The sequence below is a fragment of the Macaca fascicularis genome, chromosome X (genome assembly GCF_037993035.2).
Source record: "Macaca fascicularis isolate 582-1 chromosome X, T2T-MFA8v1.1".
Lineage (NCBI taxonomy): Eukaryota > Metazoa > Chordata > Mammalia > Primates > Cercopithecidae > Macaca > Macaca fascicularis.
Window position 1 is genome coordinate 92,761,134 of NC_088395.1, and position 14,617 is coordinate 92,775,750.

At 37.4% G+C, this 14,617-nt stretch overlaps 1 protein-coding gene across 8 annotated transcripts in view; it reads left to right on the top strand.

Annotated features, from left to right (window-relative positions):
* Positions 1 to 6,275: 6,275 nt before the first annotated feature.
* DACH2 (dachshund family transcription factor 2) overlaps positions 6,276 to 14,617 on the top strand; it is a 691,333-nt gene continuing 682,991 nt past the window's right edge. For all 8 annotated transcript variants that reach the window (XM_015444057.3, XM_015444056.3, XM_074029434.1 and 5 more), the window contains exon 1: positions 6,276 to 7,012. In XM_015444057.3, coding sequence (XP_015299543.1) covers positions 6,504 to 7,012 — 509 coding nt within the window. In that variant the 5' untranslated portion in view covers positions 6,276 to 6,503. The remainder of the gene's footprint in view (positions 7,013 to 14,617) is intronic.

A 14,617-nucleotide genomic window follows, 5' to 3' on the forward strand; every position in this document is an offset into this window, starting at 1 on the left:
ATAAGAGTTCAGAAGAGTGAAAGCCCATTTCTGGCTGAAAAAAGGAAATGAGGGAGGTCTTCCTGGAGCTGAATTAGACTTCCTTTTTCAAGTGTGGTTAGGATTTGGGTGGGTGGAGATGAGGAGGTGTGCACCAACATATTTTATGGTAAAAGAATGTCATGAGCATTAGCACTCAAATGGGAAGGTATAAGAAGTTTAAGCATAGTAGAAAGTAATACTCATTTATTGGTGCACAGGCAACATGTCAAAGAGCACTGGCGGAAAGGATCAAAAGGTAAATCACTGGTCGGGTATGATGGCTCACGCCTGTAATCCCAGCACTTTGGGAGGCCAAGGTGGGCAGATCACGAGGTCAGGAGTTCGAGACCAGCCTGGCCAACATAGTGAAACCCCGTCTCTACTAAAAATACAAAAATTAGCTGGGTATGGTGGCTTGCACCTGTAGTCCTAGCTAGTCGGGAGGCTGGGGCAGGAGAATCGCTGGAACCTGGGAGGTGGAAGTTGTGGTGAGCCAAGATCATGCCACTTTACTCCAGTCTGAGCAACAGAGTGAGACACTGTAAAATAAATAAATAAATAAATAAATAAATAAAATAAAAAAAGTAAATCAAAGAAGAATTAAAGTTCAGTCTAAGGAGTTTGGAATTTATCTGGTAGCCAGTGGGGTAGTAATGAGTATTTCTAGTAAATAGAGTGAAACATTAGAAAAAATAATCCATATACACTGGTGTATAGAATGGAAGAGGAAATGCCAGAAAGTAGGGAGATTAAGAGGCAATTATTTTAATGGTATCCAAAGAACACATAATGAACAAACCCAAGGTGGTGGCATTGGGAATGGAAAGGAATGGAAGGGAGAGATATTGATGAGAGAGAAATCGCAAAACTTAGTGATTAATTGGATGGGAGTATAATGGATAGAGAGAAATCAAAGAGGTCTCCCCAGTTTCCATTTCAGGTAACTTGCTGCATGGAAAAAGCATTTAGAAATATCAAAAATGAAAAACAAAGACCTTTTTGAAGAAGATAAGATAAGGATTAATTCAAAACTGAATTAATTCAGTTTTGGACATGTTGAGTTTGAGGTGATCATAGGACATCAAAGTGGAGACGTCCAATTCTACAGGAGGGTTTCGAGAAAGCTAGAAATAATATTTGAGGTAATCTGTAAAATAGTTGTTGGTGGTGATGTAGACTAGAGAGTTCATAAAATTGCCACAAGTAAGAGTGTAGACACTAGGAATTTTGACATTTCAGGGTCAAGACCAAGGACATGAAAAAGAAAAGCTGTGTAAGGAGGAGAAACAGATTGTTAGAAAGTCATTAAAACAAAAGATAGAGGTTCAAAAAAGGATGTTAGTAGTGTAAAAAGCTGCAGAATATCAAAGGATGAAGATTTAGAAAACAACTTTGTATTTGGCATTTAGGATGTCAGTAATCACCTCCTGTAGATTAGTTTCAGCCAAGTGGCAAGCAGAAATAAAATTGCTAAAGGTTAAGACACAAGAGAAACAGTTGTAGATTTCAAAAAGTTTGTGAAAAGATGGTACCTTCAAGTGGATCTCAAATTTCCACCTACAACAGAATTACTTAGGGGCTTTGTTAAATGCAGGTTGCTAAGCCTTACCCCGAGGTTCTAATTCAGCAGGTCTTGGGTAGAGCCAAACTGTTTGCATGTCTATCAAGCACCCAGGTAATGCTGATGCTGGTGATCTAGGGACCACACTCTGGGAACTATTTTTAGAGTAGAAAGTTTTGATTTGTCTTAAGGATTCATAGCCTTGAACATTTTATGTAGTAAAAGATGAAAAGAGCAAGTAGAGAGGAAGAGACTGGAGATGAAAAAGAGAGAGGTGGGAATAAAATAGATTTGTCACTTGGACGACGTGAAAGAAAGGAACGAAGAACATCAATGAAGGCAGTGGAGGGGGCTTTTTATTTTTTGAGAGAGAAGATGCAAAAATCCTTTTAGGAGGGGAGAAGGGAGGCGGAGGGAATGCCTGTCAAATAACTTTGTGGTAAAATCATAGAGAAGTGGGAGGCAGTAGCTGATGAGAGTGAGGGGAAGGGTGACTTGCAACGAGTAGAAAAGGTTTGGAGTAGCTGCTACAGGGAATTCAATAGGGAGTCAACAAAATGAATAAAAGGACACTAAGTAGCAGTGGGAGACCAGCTGAAGTTAAAATAGCTTGAATTTGAACAGTTAAAAGCCCAAGATTTAAAAGGGAACAATACATTGAGAGACACTGGTGGAATTTAAGACAACATGTTTCCTTCTCCTTTAGGAGAATACAGTATGAAATAGCGTATGTTAAAAGTTGGTAAGCACTTATACTTTATAAGGTATTTTGAAAGTTTATTTTTAATATTTCAGTTAGAAAATGTTCATTTTCCTTTGAGCATCGGATTTTAACTGTTACTCTTTGGGTTTTGACCAATTCTCTTGATGCTCTGCTGGTCCCCTTTCTCCACCTTTGCCTCCCTTGGAATTTATCTTCAATTTAACACTGTAACGGAATGAAAAAAATGATGTTATAGATCATTTTATAACCAGTGTCCTAATGGGGTATACATACATACATACCTATAGGCTTTCATCACTTAAATTCTCCGTTATATGAATGCTTTCATTTTACATTTATTGTCTCGCTCAATTTCCTTTTATTGTTTACCTAAAAGTGAACCTTAGAGGTCTCCTGGGAGGTTGTGATTAGCGGCCACATTAGAGGTTGTAACTTCAGTTGGCTGAGGGTTTCAAATAATTCCATTTATTACCTTGGGATTTGCTTGAATGCCTGATCTGAAATCCAGTCCCTTCAAATAGTTCTGGATATTCTGCAGTGCTGCATAAGCTTGCCAATATACGTATTTTTAATTTTTAATTAAAATGGTACCTGCATTTTACTGACAGTGTCAAAGTGAAATATTTTGCCTAAAGTCACAGATGAGCACCCTCCCCTCCAAACTGAGTATGGACTAAGATAAAATGTAAATTGTTAATTAAGCCATGGAAGTTTACAGCATTTCAGTGTATGCAAAACTACACTTAGGCCCCAAAGCCTTCCACTGGAATTAGAACGTCTTCTGATGAGATATGCTACCTGCTTATACTAAGTTTGTCCTTATTTGTTGTGGTGGTTGGCTCCTGTCTTGTATTAATTCATAAACCTTGAGTGTTTTCTTCGTTTTAATGCAGTGCCTCTCTATCCATAGAGAGTCATCTCTCAAGGGTACTCTGTTTATGGCAACCTTTTTATGATTTTATATTGCATCAAGCAATTCCAAACGTACAGGGTGTTGATGCGAAAGGCTTCCTCTGGTCTTGTAGAAACCTAGCCCTATTTAGAAGTATGTTTGGCTTATGGAAGACATTAAAATCAGAAAGGGACAAAAACAAACCCTGTGTGTAAAATTGATTGTCTCAATCCCAAAGCACTGATAGTAATAGTAGAAAGAGTAGTGATAAAAAAATAGAATAATCAAAAAGTCAAGAAAAAACCAAGGAGGCAAAACTTGCTCTCTTAGATCTAAAAGACTGTTTAAATTGCATGTGTTACTTAAGAACGTTACCAAGTTTATCTAGAAGACTGCAATGAGACGGAATTCAAATAATGAAATCGAGGATCTTTTTTGTATTGAAAGCTTCCAGATAACTTTAACCTTTCAATGATCAATGGCCAATTTGAGTCTCTAGTATTTCTGCTAGAAATAGAACCGTAATCTCTAGTAATAATTAAAATATTACTGTAAACCTGGTACATCTCATTAAACACATGACTTTTAATTTGTGCCTTTTCCAAAGTTGTCAAAGTATGTCTGTTCTTCAATTTCACAATTAATGATTACAGCATGAATGAGCAATCTGCCTTTCTTTTTTATATTTCAGATTTCTTAAATTTGAAACACCAAAATCTCTGTGCAATGTTTTATTGCTGAAAACCCCAAATTGCTCTGCAAATAAAAAGGCCTTGATAATGTGGGCGCAGCTACATATAAGGGGTAGCTTGGCCTTAGGATTTTTAATGTAATTAGAGCCATTTGAAAATAAAACATTCTTTACAGCCAAACTTATTCACCTGGAAATTTCAATCACAATAAATTACCAGAGGCAAGTTATTTCAACAGATAGTTTAACACCCATTTCTGTCAAAACACCTGTTGAATACAATTTGGGATTTCTCTTTCTAAAAACTGGTAAATACAAACATTTCTGTCAGGGCTGTTTTATTCTTTTTTGATACTTCTACTTTTGGTTGAGGTGTTTTCTGCCTCTGCTATTTCTTCTCAATTGTCCTTTTTTGCCCCTTATTACCTTCTTCCCACAGCAGTACCGACGTAGCAAAAACATTTTGATGCCTTTTAAAAATGATTTGCAGCTGCCTACATCCCAATCTATTATGTTAGAGTTACATCACTGCATTTTGAAAGCAATGATCATCACAGCTTCTTAGCATTTTAACCCCGTACAATTTGAAATTGAAACAGTATGAAGAGATTCAAAGGGCAGTTCTTAAACCTCGTTGATGAAATGAGAAAAGAAGAAAATATGTTGTAAAAAGAGGCAGAAAAATCCAATTTAGGGCATTTGTGACTAAATAAAGGAGCAAAAAGAACACACACATTTCTCATTGATCCTACTAAGTACAACTAGGGCTGAATAAAATTCAGTAAGTTTCCAACATTATTTATATTTTTGAAGAATATCAGAGAAGTCACCATAAGCCATGTAGTTGGTAATGTTTTGTAAAGAAACGAAGCCTGGATTTCACTTTCTGAATAACAGCCTCTAGAGAAGAGGAGCACAGGAAAGGGAATATCTTGGTTTTAGAGAAAGAATAGCTTGACAAGGAGTCTTAAAACAACTTTGCTAGGCCAGGAGCCGTGGCTCACGTCTGTAATTCCCAGTACTTTGGGAGGCCGCATCACGAGGTCATGAGTTCGAGACCAGACTGGCCAATATAGTGAAACCCTGTCTTTACACACACACTATATATACTATGTATATATAATGTATATGTGCTTGTGTGTATGTGTGTGTGTGTATATATATATATATGAATTAGCCAGGTGCGGTGGCACGCACCTGTGGTCCCCGTTACTCTGCCGAGGCAGAGAATCGGTTGAACCCGGGAGGAGGAGGCTGCAGAGAGCTGAGATTGTTCCACTGCACTCCAGTCTGGGCGACAGCGTGAGAATCTGTCTCAAAAGAAACAAAAACAATTTTGCTAAGGCTATCTAACCACCATATGCTGTGTGGAAAAGACCATCCCTTTTCCCTGAAATGTACCCTGCTTAGACATTTTGTTCTATAAGCTCTTAGTACGTTTGGGACACTTGATGAGTGGGGGAAGTGGAATCTTGTTTAGGACTGGACCTTCAAAGCCAATGGAAGAGGAAGGAAAATGCACGTTCAAGAGCGCAAACCCTCCCCCTTTCCTCATATTCCGTAATGACTGTTTTGAGTCCTAAACAAACATTTCCTATCAATTTTCGCGGGGAGTAGGGCCAGGGCAATCTCGACACTAAGGGACGGGGACACAGACAAATCTGTTCCAGGACAGTGGCGGAAGTGCCATAAAATGAGGCGTCCATCTGCCACCCACAAAGCAAGTCTCTCTGTTTCCCAAAGTGTTCACAGGCTCACCACGCTTCCTGAATGTCAGTGCGAGTTAGCAACCAGAACTCTGATCTGAGTGTGATCTCGGACGCTTGTTCCTCTGCGCGCTGGGTAGGGGAAAATTTACACCAAGCGCGCTTAGGTGGGCTAAAGGGCTAATCTGTTTACTTCTGAACTTGCTAGCGTCTTTCTCCTGGGAGCTAGGCGAAGCCGCCTATTAGCCCCCGCAGAGTTTGGGAGCGACGCGCAAGTGGAATTGGAGCTGCCACCTCACTTTCCACGATCGAACCCGGTGTAAGGTGGCGGAAGGGGAATGGGTAGGCACGTTCAGAAGTCGCGCTTTGCGCTCCCACCCAGACACCAGCGAAGCGCGGAGCGGATGGGTTCACAGCGTAGGCCACTTTGAGAACTCTGCGTGACATTTGGGAGTTCTCTTGTCTGGCTGAGAGGCAAGAAGCCAAGGCACCACACCGCCCCCTTCTCTGACTGGATCTCTCTTCACCGTCCAGCCTGAACCCACTCAGGTAGTCGGACGCCGGCCAGGGAGTCTCCACCTCCTCTCCAGCGGCAGCCATTCGGAGCGCTTCGGCGCAGAGGGGGTGGGGCCCATTGGCTGTGGGGCGCTGCCAGTCTCCGGAGGGGGTGTGGTGGGGGTGGGGTCTGGGGCCGCAGCGGGTCGGGGCTGCTCACTGTTTGCTGGGTGGTGGGTGAGCTTGAGCGTGAGCCGGCTGCTGAAGACTTGCCAACAGTTCCGAGTCAGCGAGAGCGCGCCAGAGAGAGCGCGCCAGAGAGAGCGAGAGTGAGGGAGTGAGTGCGAGGGGATCTAGAGGAGCCAGGGCGAGAAAGCGAGGGCCCGAGGACCCACGATTGAGACAGAGTGACCATGGCTGTCTCCGCATCTCCAGTGATCTCTGCAACTTCCAGCGGCTCCGGCGTCCCGGGGGGCTTATTCCGGGCCGAACCCCTGTACTCGACTCCCGGGGAGCCCCCTCGTCTCACTCCTAATATGATCAATAGTTTCATGGTTAATAACCATAGCAGCAGTGCCGGAGGTGGCGGGGTCGGTAGTGGCGGCGGCGGCAGCGGCAACACCAACACCAACGAGTGCCGCATGGTCGATATGCACGGGATGAAGGTGGCTTCGTTCCTGATGGACGGCCAGGAACTGATCTGCCTGCCGCAAGTCTTTGATCTTTTTCTCAAGCACCTGGTGGGAGGCTTGCACACTGTGTACACCAAGCTGAAGAGACTGGATATATCCCCCGTGGTGTGTACTGTCGAGCAGGTCCGGATCCTCCGCGGGCTGGGGGCCATCCAGCCCGGGGTAAACCGCTGCAAACTCATCACCAGGAAAGACTTCGAAACTTTGTTCACCGATTGCACCAATGCCAGGTGAGACACTCGTTTCTTGGCTCTCCCGCTTCTCTTACCCCTTTGGCCTCTTCTGCATGCCTCACCACCCTCATCCAACTTTGTTTGTAGAGTGAGTCTTAACTAGTTTGCCTCTATTCTTCACGCTGTAAGTCGGTGGGGAAAGAGGACTAGAAGGTTTCATTAATGCTGATGCCTTCTAGTCCGCGCTCAGTGCAAGGGCTTTGGTCTAAAAACGTCCCGCACAAACTTGAGTTTGCAGTCCTCTATTGAAACTTTCCAGCCTTTTGCCCATATCTTGCATGGCTTTTGGCTGCTTGTGGTTATTTGTTAATTTCTCTATTTGGTTTTCTTTCCTGCTCTTTTGTGGCCGCACGGGTCGGATAGGTTTTCTTCTGAACACGGATACCAAGGGCTTTCTCCGGGGGCTGGCTGAGCTGTAAACTGGGCTCCTAAGCTAGCAAGCCAGAATACAGCATTTGGGGCATGCAGGGGGTGGGAAGTCTAGAATCCATCCCAGAGGGTGATTCGATCCCCATCCCGTGTGTTTGTTGTGAGAACGTGTGGGGTGTGTGGTGTTGTCTGTGGTGGTGTTGATGTGTGTGTGTGTGTGCAAGTGCGCGTGAGAACGTATGCCCATGCTTGCTGCTCAAAGCTCCCCAGTACACGATACAGGAAAGTCGATGGATACTATTTTTACAAAAGGACAACGACAAATATCACTTTCCTGGGATCGTCCGTTTTGGGTTATCTGCAGAGGGCAATGTGGGGCATGAATCACTGTGGCTGGGACTGGATTGGATGTTGGTGTACAAGTTGGCAGATTTTCTAGAGAGGATGCTCTCAGCTCTTCCAGGTGAACAGTTGGGAGGATCCTATTCCCTTAAAGACAGGATTCTTTAAATGATGATGGTCAACTTCCCTGGTTGTAAGTGTACCTCCTTCATATCACAATTTAGAAGTACACTAGTGAATAAATGTCCATTTGCATATGAGAAGCAAATTGTGTTCAGTGTTTCTGAGTTTAAAAAGAAAAAAAGAATACTCAAGATTATCTGACTTTTTAAACACCTGTGAATTAGTCTTCTAGTGTTTATTCCATCTCCAGTTTAGTAACATCTCAGGAAAGCACAGATTTGGCACAAAAATCACCATCACGTGGTTAAAAGGAGCAAAGGGTTTTGTTGTAAAACAGCACTACTGCTTATTATTTTGCAAAAAAAAAAAACCTTTCTCAAAAATGAACTTTAAATCATAACATCTCTGGGTCTATGAACTGAAACTGTAACAGTTTACCACATCTGTTGTAAAAGCCCTATACTTGAATGATACTGACAACTTGTAGGCAAACTGTTGCTTACTGCTACAATAAGATAATGCTACAGAACTTACAAGGGAACCTTTTTCCTTCTTTTTTTTTTCTTCCATTGAGCAGTGTTTTTCTGTGTTCAAGCAATTAAACAGAAAACTGTTTATGTGAGAACTCCTACCTGATTCATATTTAGGGCTTACAAAACCGGTTTATTATATCAGCTTTTCTTAAGGAAGATAGATGGCCTTAAAACACAAAGGATAATGGCTCCCTCAATAAAACAGGCAATTATGGATTGTAAGAGTAAAAAGACAATTTTATTTTGACTACAAAGCATTTTTATTAGTACACAAACTAAAAAGATTACAAGGGACTTCAGACAGTAGCCATCTAATTCATTTGTTGCCATCCAAAATACTCAAACATTTAAATAATTGCAGACATGAAAACCTATTCTCTTATTAACTCTCTCTCTTTATCAGTCTCTCATCTCCCCATCCCTGTTCTTTCTCTCTTCCCCCTCTCCCCTCTCTTACAAATGCCCATTCTTAAAGTGGAACAGTTATTACACTTAGGAAATTCTTCCTTCCTCAATTAATTTGCACATTCTTGAGAAAAACCTATGACTACAATTTTCAAATAAATAGATTAGTATTTTAATATGATTTTGATACTTTTCTCTATAAATGAAAACTTTTCCTAATTTTTATTAGAGCTACTTATTAAAAAAAAAATCCAGAGGCCGGTGATCTTATAATATTTTTGGACCCTGTTATACCATGTATGTTTAAGTTATTATTTTTATCTAATTAACTTTTATTTACTCCTTATCACAGCAATAGTAACTTTACGTGTGTGTGAATTGCTTGTGTGTATGTGTGTGTATAAAGGTGATAGATAAATATTAAATATGTAGGAAGAAATATATCTGTGATGTGATTCATGTGCCTTCTATTGCATTTTCTTTTCTCTATGGATATTTTGTTTGTTATATTCATATTTTAAAACTGTGTTACAAGTATTGCAATTTTCTTAATTGTAAAAATTTATGAAGTATATTCTATGAATGCAATCCATTAGCGAAGATGAGGAAAACTACTAGAAACACACTTAAATTGCAATTTTAGATAGAAGAAAACCACAATTTCTGGGAAAAATCTAATTAATGATAAAATGATATCAACAAATTTTACTGATCCAAAGTGCCCTCCTAACCACATTATTAAAATTACAAAATGTAATAATGCATTTAATAAATGCTGTATGACTTTAAGTGAGATTATTTACAGAAATGTATACTTTAAGTTACTCCCCAAATCTGACTTTTTAAAGAAAATTGTGAAATTTTTAGATCCACATTATTTCTGTGACTTTTCTATTCAGTGAAAAGAAAGGTAAGGGATGTAAATAGGAAAGAGGTCCAAGAGAGACAAAGTAAGGTAGATGAGACTCCAGGCCAGGAAGAGAGTAGAAATGCAGGAAAAGAGCACAGTGATGCCTTGAGATGGAGTGAAAGATGGAACAGAAGAGCTTATAGAGATGCTCCAAGATGAGTGATGTACCAGTGGAGATCTGGCTAAAGAGGATTGTCCTTCAGGACTCATGACTTCTTAGTGCTTCTAGCTAAGAGCAGGGAGGGAAGTGCAAGAAAAAAGTAAATGTTTAGCGAATAGAAACTCTTAAACACCATTCTTATTTCAAAGAAGATTCATCTTCATTGCTTGATGGATAAATGTTCATTATATGTTGTTGAATGGAAGGCCTATTTGTAATGGTGTCATTGGCAATTTTCTCTTCCTGTATAATAAACATTTATTCCCCTCTCTGTCAAGTATGTGGGGAAGAGTACAAGTCCTGACTTAGAGCATTTGGAATGCTTTCTATGCCATCCCAGAACACACAAAATGGACTGTTTTCAAATTGGTCATTTTCAAGGACCTTAAGGTATTACTACGAAGTGACATTTTGATTTGCTTCAGTGCCCATTGTGTACACTGAAGAAAAATGAATGAGTAAAATATATACATAATTGTTTCTTTGATAGTACTGAAAGTCACAGCAAGAACTACCAGTGCCTTATATTAACTATTTTGTTATTAGCCAATTATTGAAATATTTAGTTGTCTTCCTAGAAAAGAAGTTAAGAAATAATATCTGCTTCAACTACTAGAGAGATAGTAAGATTAAAACTCCTGACCATTCATTGTTCTGTTTGACAAGTCAAGGTTTACATCTCTGTAATTTCAAAGAACTGTACAACGTTTTTCCTTCATGACTGTTAACTTCCAAAATTAATTATAAGGATATTATTTTGAGGATTTTTTTTAAAGGATGATAAAAATAATCAACATTAAATGGGAAAAAACCACTATACCGTTTTGGATTTTGTTTTTGCAGATAAAGCACTGTGATTTCTGTTTAATATTTTGTACAAGAAAACTTATAGTTTTTAATACCAGAGAGGACAGGCAGGTTTAGAGAGTGAATGTAGACAATTTTCACTCTTATGCAATAGATTTTTCTTACTAAATTCTCCTAAGTTTAATGCAGCAGTAAAATATTAAATTAAAATTGTTTTCCCTAAATATGAAAATGACTAAACAATCAATAGATTTGAGTGTTTCTCTTTTTATGTACCTATCAATATAAAAGTAAAATATTGTCAGATTTCATGACCAGCATTTAATTTTGTTTGAGGGCCAACTGATTAAATGTTATTCGGTCATTTAGAGTTAAATGGGTGCTTGACGAAACAAGAAAGTATGATGAAGAAAACATTTTAGTAATGCATTTGGAGACATAATTCAACATATATTCAAACCAAATAGAATTCAGTTTTTAAACTTAAAATTTCCAATTGTAGTTTCTTGTTATTTTGATAGTATATAAACAGAACATGAATATGGTTTTCTATTAAAGATATTTTTAATATCAAAGCACATTTTACAACATTTTAAAACTATTTTCAAATACTAGAAATATGGTTATTATGAGCACTCAATGAGTTTAGCTTTGTATTCAAACTTGATGAGTACTTTATAGTTCATGATCTATATAGAGTAGCATAATTTACTTTGAAAATTTATGTTTTACATTTACAGTTAGGCAACATCAGATTTTTGCAGAACTGGAATCACTTTCCTGAGCTAATATTCTGTATCGCTTACATTTTAAGTAATGATAAAAACATTTTAGAAAAGAATCTGTGTAGTAAATGCACATTCTATTCTATAGGATGATGAAAAGACAGTCATATTGTCTGTTAAAAGCAGCCACATGGTCAACAATGCTCTGTCCTTTATGAGAAGAATGATGTCAAGATTATAATTAAAGCAATTATAATTATATGCCAATGCATAGACCTTCCATGTTTACATTCATTTTAAATATACGCTTCTGAATAACCAACAGTTTTGTATTTAACTACTTTAGCTGGTATTCATATGCGCCTCACTCATTTATTAGGTGATGGATACTGCATTAAAGAAATGATCCATGACATGATGCAGTATATCTTTGGATTTTTATGTATTATATGATCCTCAATGTATAGCACATGAATGTCAATAAATAATTAGTACATGATCGTCTTCAGACATTAATGTTTTATATGGTTTTACACAGGAAATACCTAATACCTATAGAAGATATCAAGTCTGAATTATTTGATGCTTTCTTAGGTAACCTTATTTTGTCTTAATGAAATTCATAGATGTCTTTAACATGCTTCTAGCAGACAAATACAATTATGAAAAGCCTAATCACAACACGTTATATTTCAGTTGGTAATCTCGCTCTCCAGTGGCACTTCGTCTTATGCATTTAGAGATACAAATGATTTGGGGTTATCTACTCTATACATTTTTAGTATGTATTAAAACCATCCTAATTGATCCAAAACTGAAAATATTATGTTTTTGCGAAAAAGACATCAAACCTTTCCCTCAAAGCAAAACAATTAGGTATTAATGATATTCTTGTTGCATATTCAAAAAGCCTTTGGTTGCATTTATTTCCTCCTTTTCTTCTCTTTCACCATCTCAACCTGCAAAACTCTTCACTGTCACTTCAGATCACACAATTCTAAAAAGATAAAACAACATTTAAACACATTTGCTTTGGAAGGGAAATTGAGCATTTGCACCCAATAAGCCTGATTGTGGAACTGCATGCAAATTGTGTTTTGATTTATCTCTTTTACACTTTTTTCCATTTGAATTGATCTTGCATTCATTTCACCAAGCGGCTCTGTGAGGCTGCAGATGTTGCCCTGTGTTTAATAAATCAATGAGACAGATCTGAATGAATCACTTCAGATGGATTCTCTGCTCGGTTTGATGTCTAGATGTTATTCTTAGCTTGTTATCATGACAGATGCATTAATGTTCCCATACACTGCCAGCAATGTCAAAGAGATTGAAGCTTTTAAAGTGGCGGCATCCCTTTTTCCATTTTCTGCTAGAACAACTAAATTTATTTTATTTGAGAATCGGAGAAAAATACCAAATCAATCTTAAGATTTTTCGTGGGAAAGAGTCTCAATACTCATGCTATATTGTGAACTATTCCAAAATGGTAGAAATCAACATATTAAAACCTAAATATAGTGTAGCTGCTTAATAGTGCCTCTACATTAATATTTAATCATAGCAGGAAAAATGAGAATTAGTAATATATGATTGGGACACATTGAAAGTGTCACTATAAATAGAATAATACTGTATCCAGATTGATTACAGAAGGGTGTTAGTTTTTAAATCCTTACTAATAAGCTTTTCGTTGGCTTAATGCAGCTGCAATATACTCTTATGAAGGGATTTAGAACTCCTTCAGGATTTAGTATTTTTTTTAGTAGGAAGGAGACAGTCTGTCCATTGTGTATTCATCATTTATTCACTTTGTAATGCTGAAAATCCCAGAAAAGTTTATTTCATGTTAATATATTTATATTCTGGGTAATTATTTATAAATCATAAATTATCCAGTAGCAATAAATGCTACTTTTATAGTTTAATTTCTTAAGCTATAGAAAAGCATAGGGTCACCAAAAGGAGCTTTGATATCACTCTTGTGAAATTTATTACTTACCTCCCTTAAATATCATAACTACCATCCTTCATTTCATTTAACCCATGGCTTTGTTTCCTTGATTCTGAGAGAGAAACAATACTGTCAACTGATGTGAAATATTTTGAATTTAATATTGTAGGTGATATAACTTTTCAGTTAGTCTGATATTTGAAAATGCAAATTTTAAAAAGGAGGTTCAAACTTTCTCTTATTCAGCTTTCTGAAGAATATGTATTTTAAAAATCAGTTTTTAGAAGTAGATCCTCTTTGAAAGCCTATACAGTATTCCTTAATCATAATTTTATTCCTACCTTTATTAGAATAGGAAAACAGTTAACACTGTTCTATGATACTGTTTAGATCTCAAATTCAGGAAAAATTGTATCTCCATCAGTTAGGCTAATGTTGGATGTTTATGATACCTATACTATTATCTATGGTAGAGTTTAAAGAGAAGTTTAAAATGAACTTCAGTAAATTATGGGACAATGGTTAACTTTTTTTCAAATTTTCTTTAAAACGTGTAAATGCATTCATGGTGGTATCTCACCACATCCTTCTTCAACACTAAATTTATATGTTAAAATTGGTGAAAATATTATACTGAGACTGAGTTTAAGAAGTAACACAAGTTGTTTTATGCAAAATTGAATATACTTTAAGAAAAAGGATACCTATCATGGTATCCTTAAAAGAGAACTGAATTTGTTACATAAAACAAAACCTTGGGTTTATAATAACAATTTCTGAGGAGTCATTTTTAACTCCAGTAATGTTCTTTGAAAAGGTTCATGAAGCCTAATATTGTGTGTACATTAGACACTTAATTCACATTTGTTGAATGAATACAACTATGCATACACATATACACACATTTATTCCTCTTATCAGAATTCTTTGCAGATTATGATGTTCCTTAACAAAAGGTAAGAAATAGTTAAAGTATGCAGTTATTGAAGAGATACTAATCCTGAAATTTTAAATCCAATATAAAACAATTTGTAATCATGCCATAGACCTTTCACAAATACACATGTAAAGGTATCAAAACCTAGTATATGAACTTAGACTATTTGAAATGAAGTACATCTTCAAAGTAAGTATGACTTCTTGATATTTCCTTTAGGTGAAAACCCAGTAGAGATGCTCAGATATTGTGAAAAGGCAAGAATTAATAAGTAAAGTGAGCCTAAGACCATAAAATGATTATTGGTGATTTAGATTTATACTACTTGATATGAGCA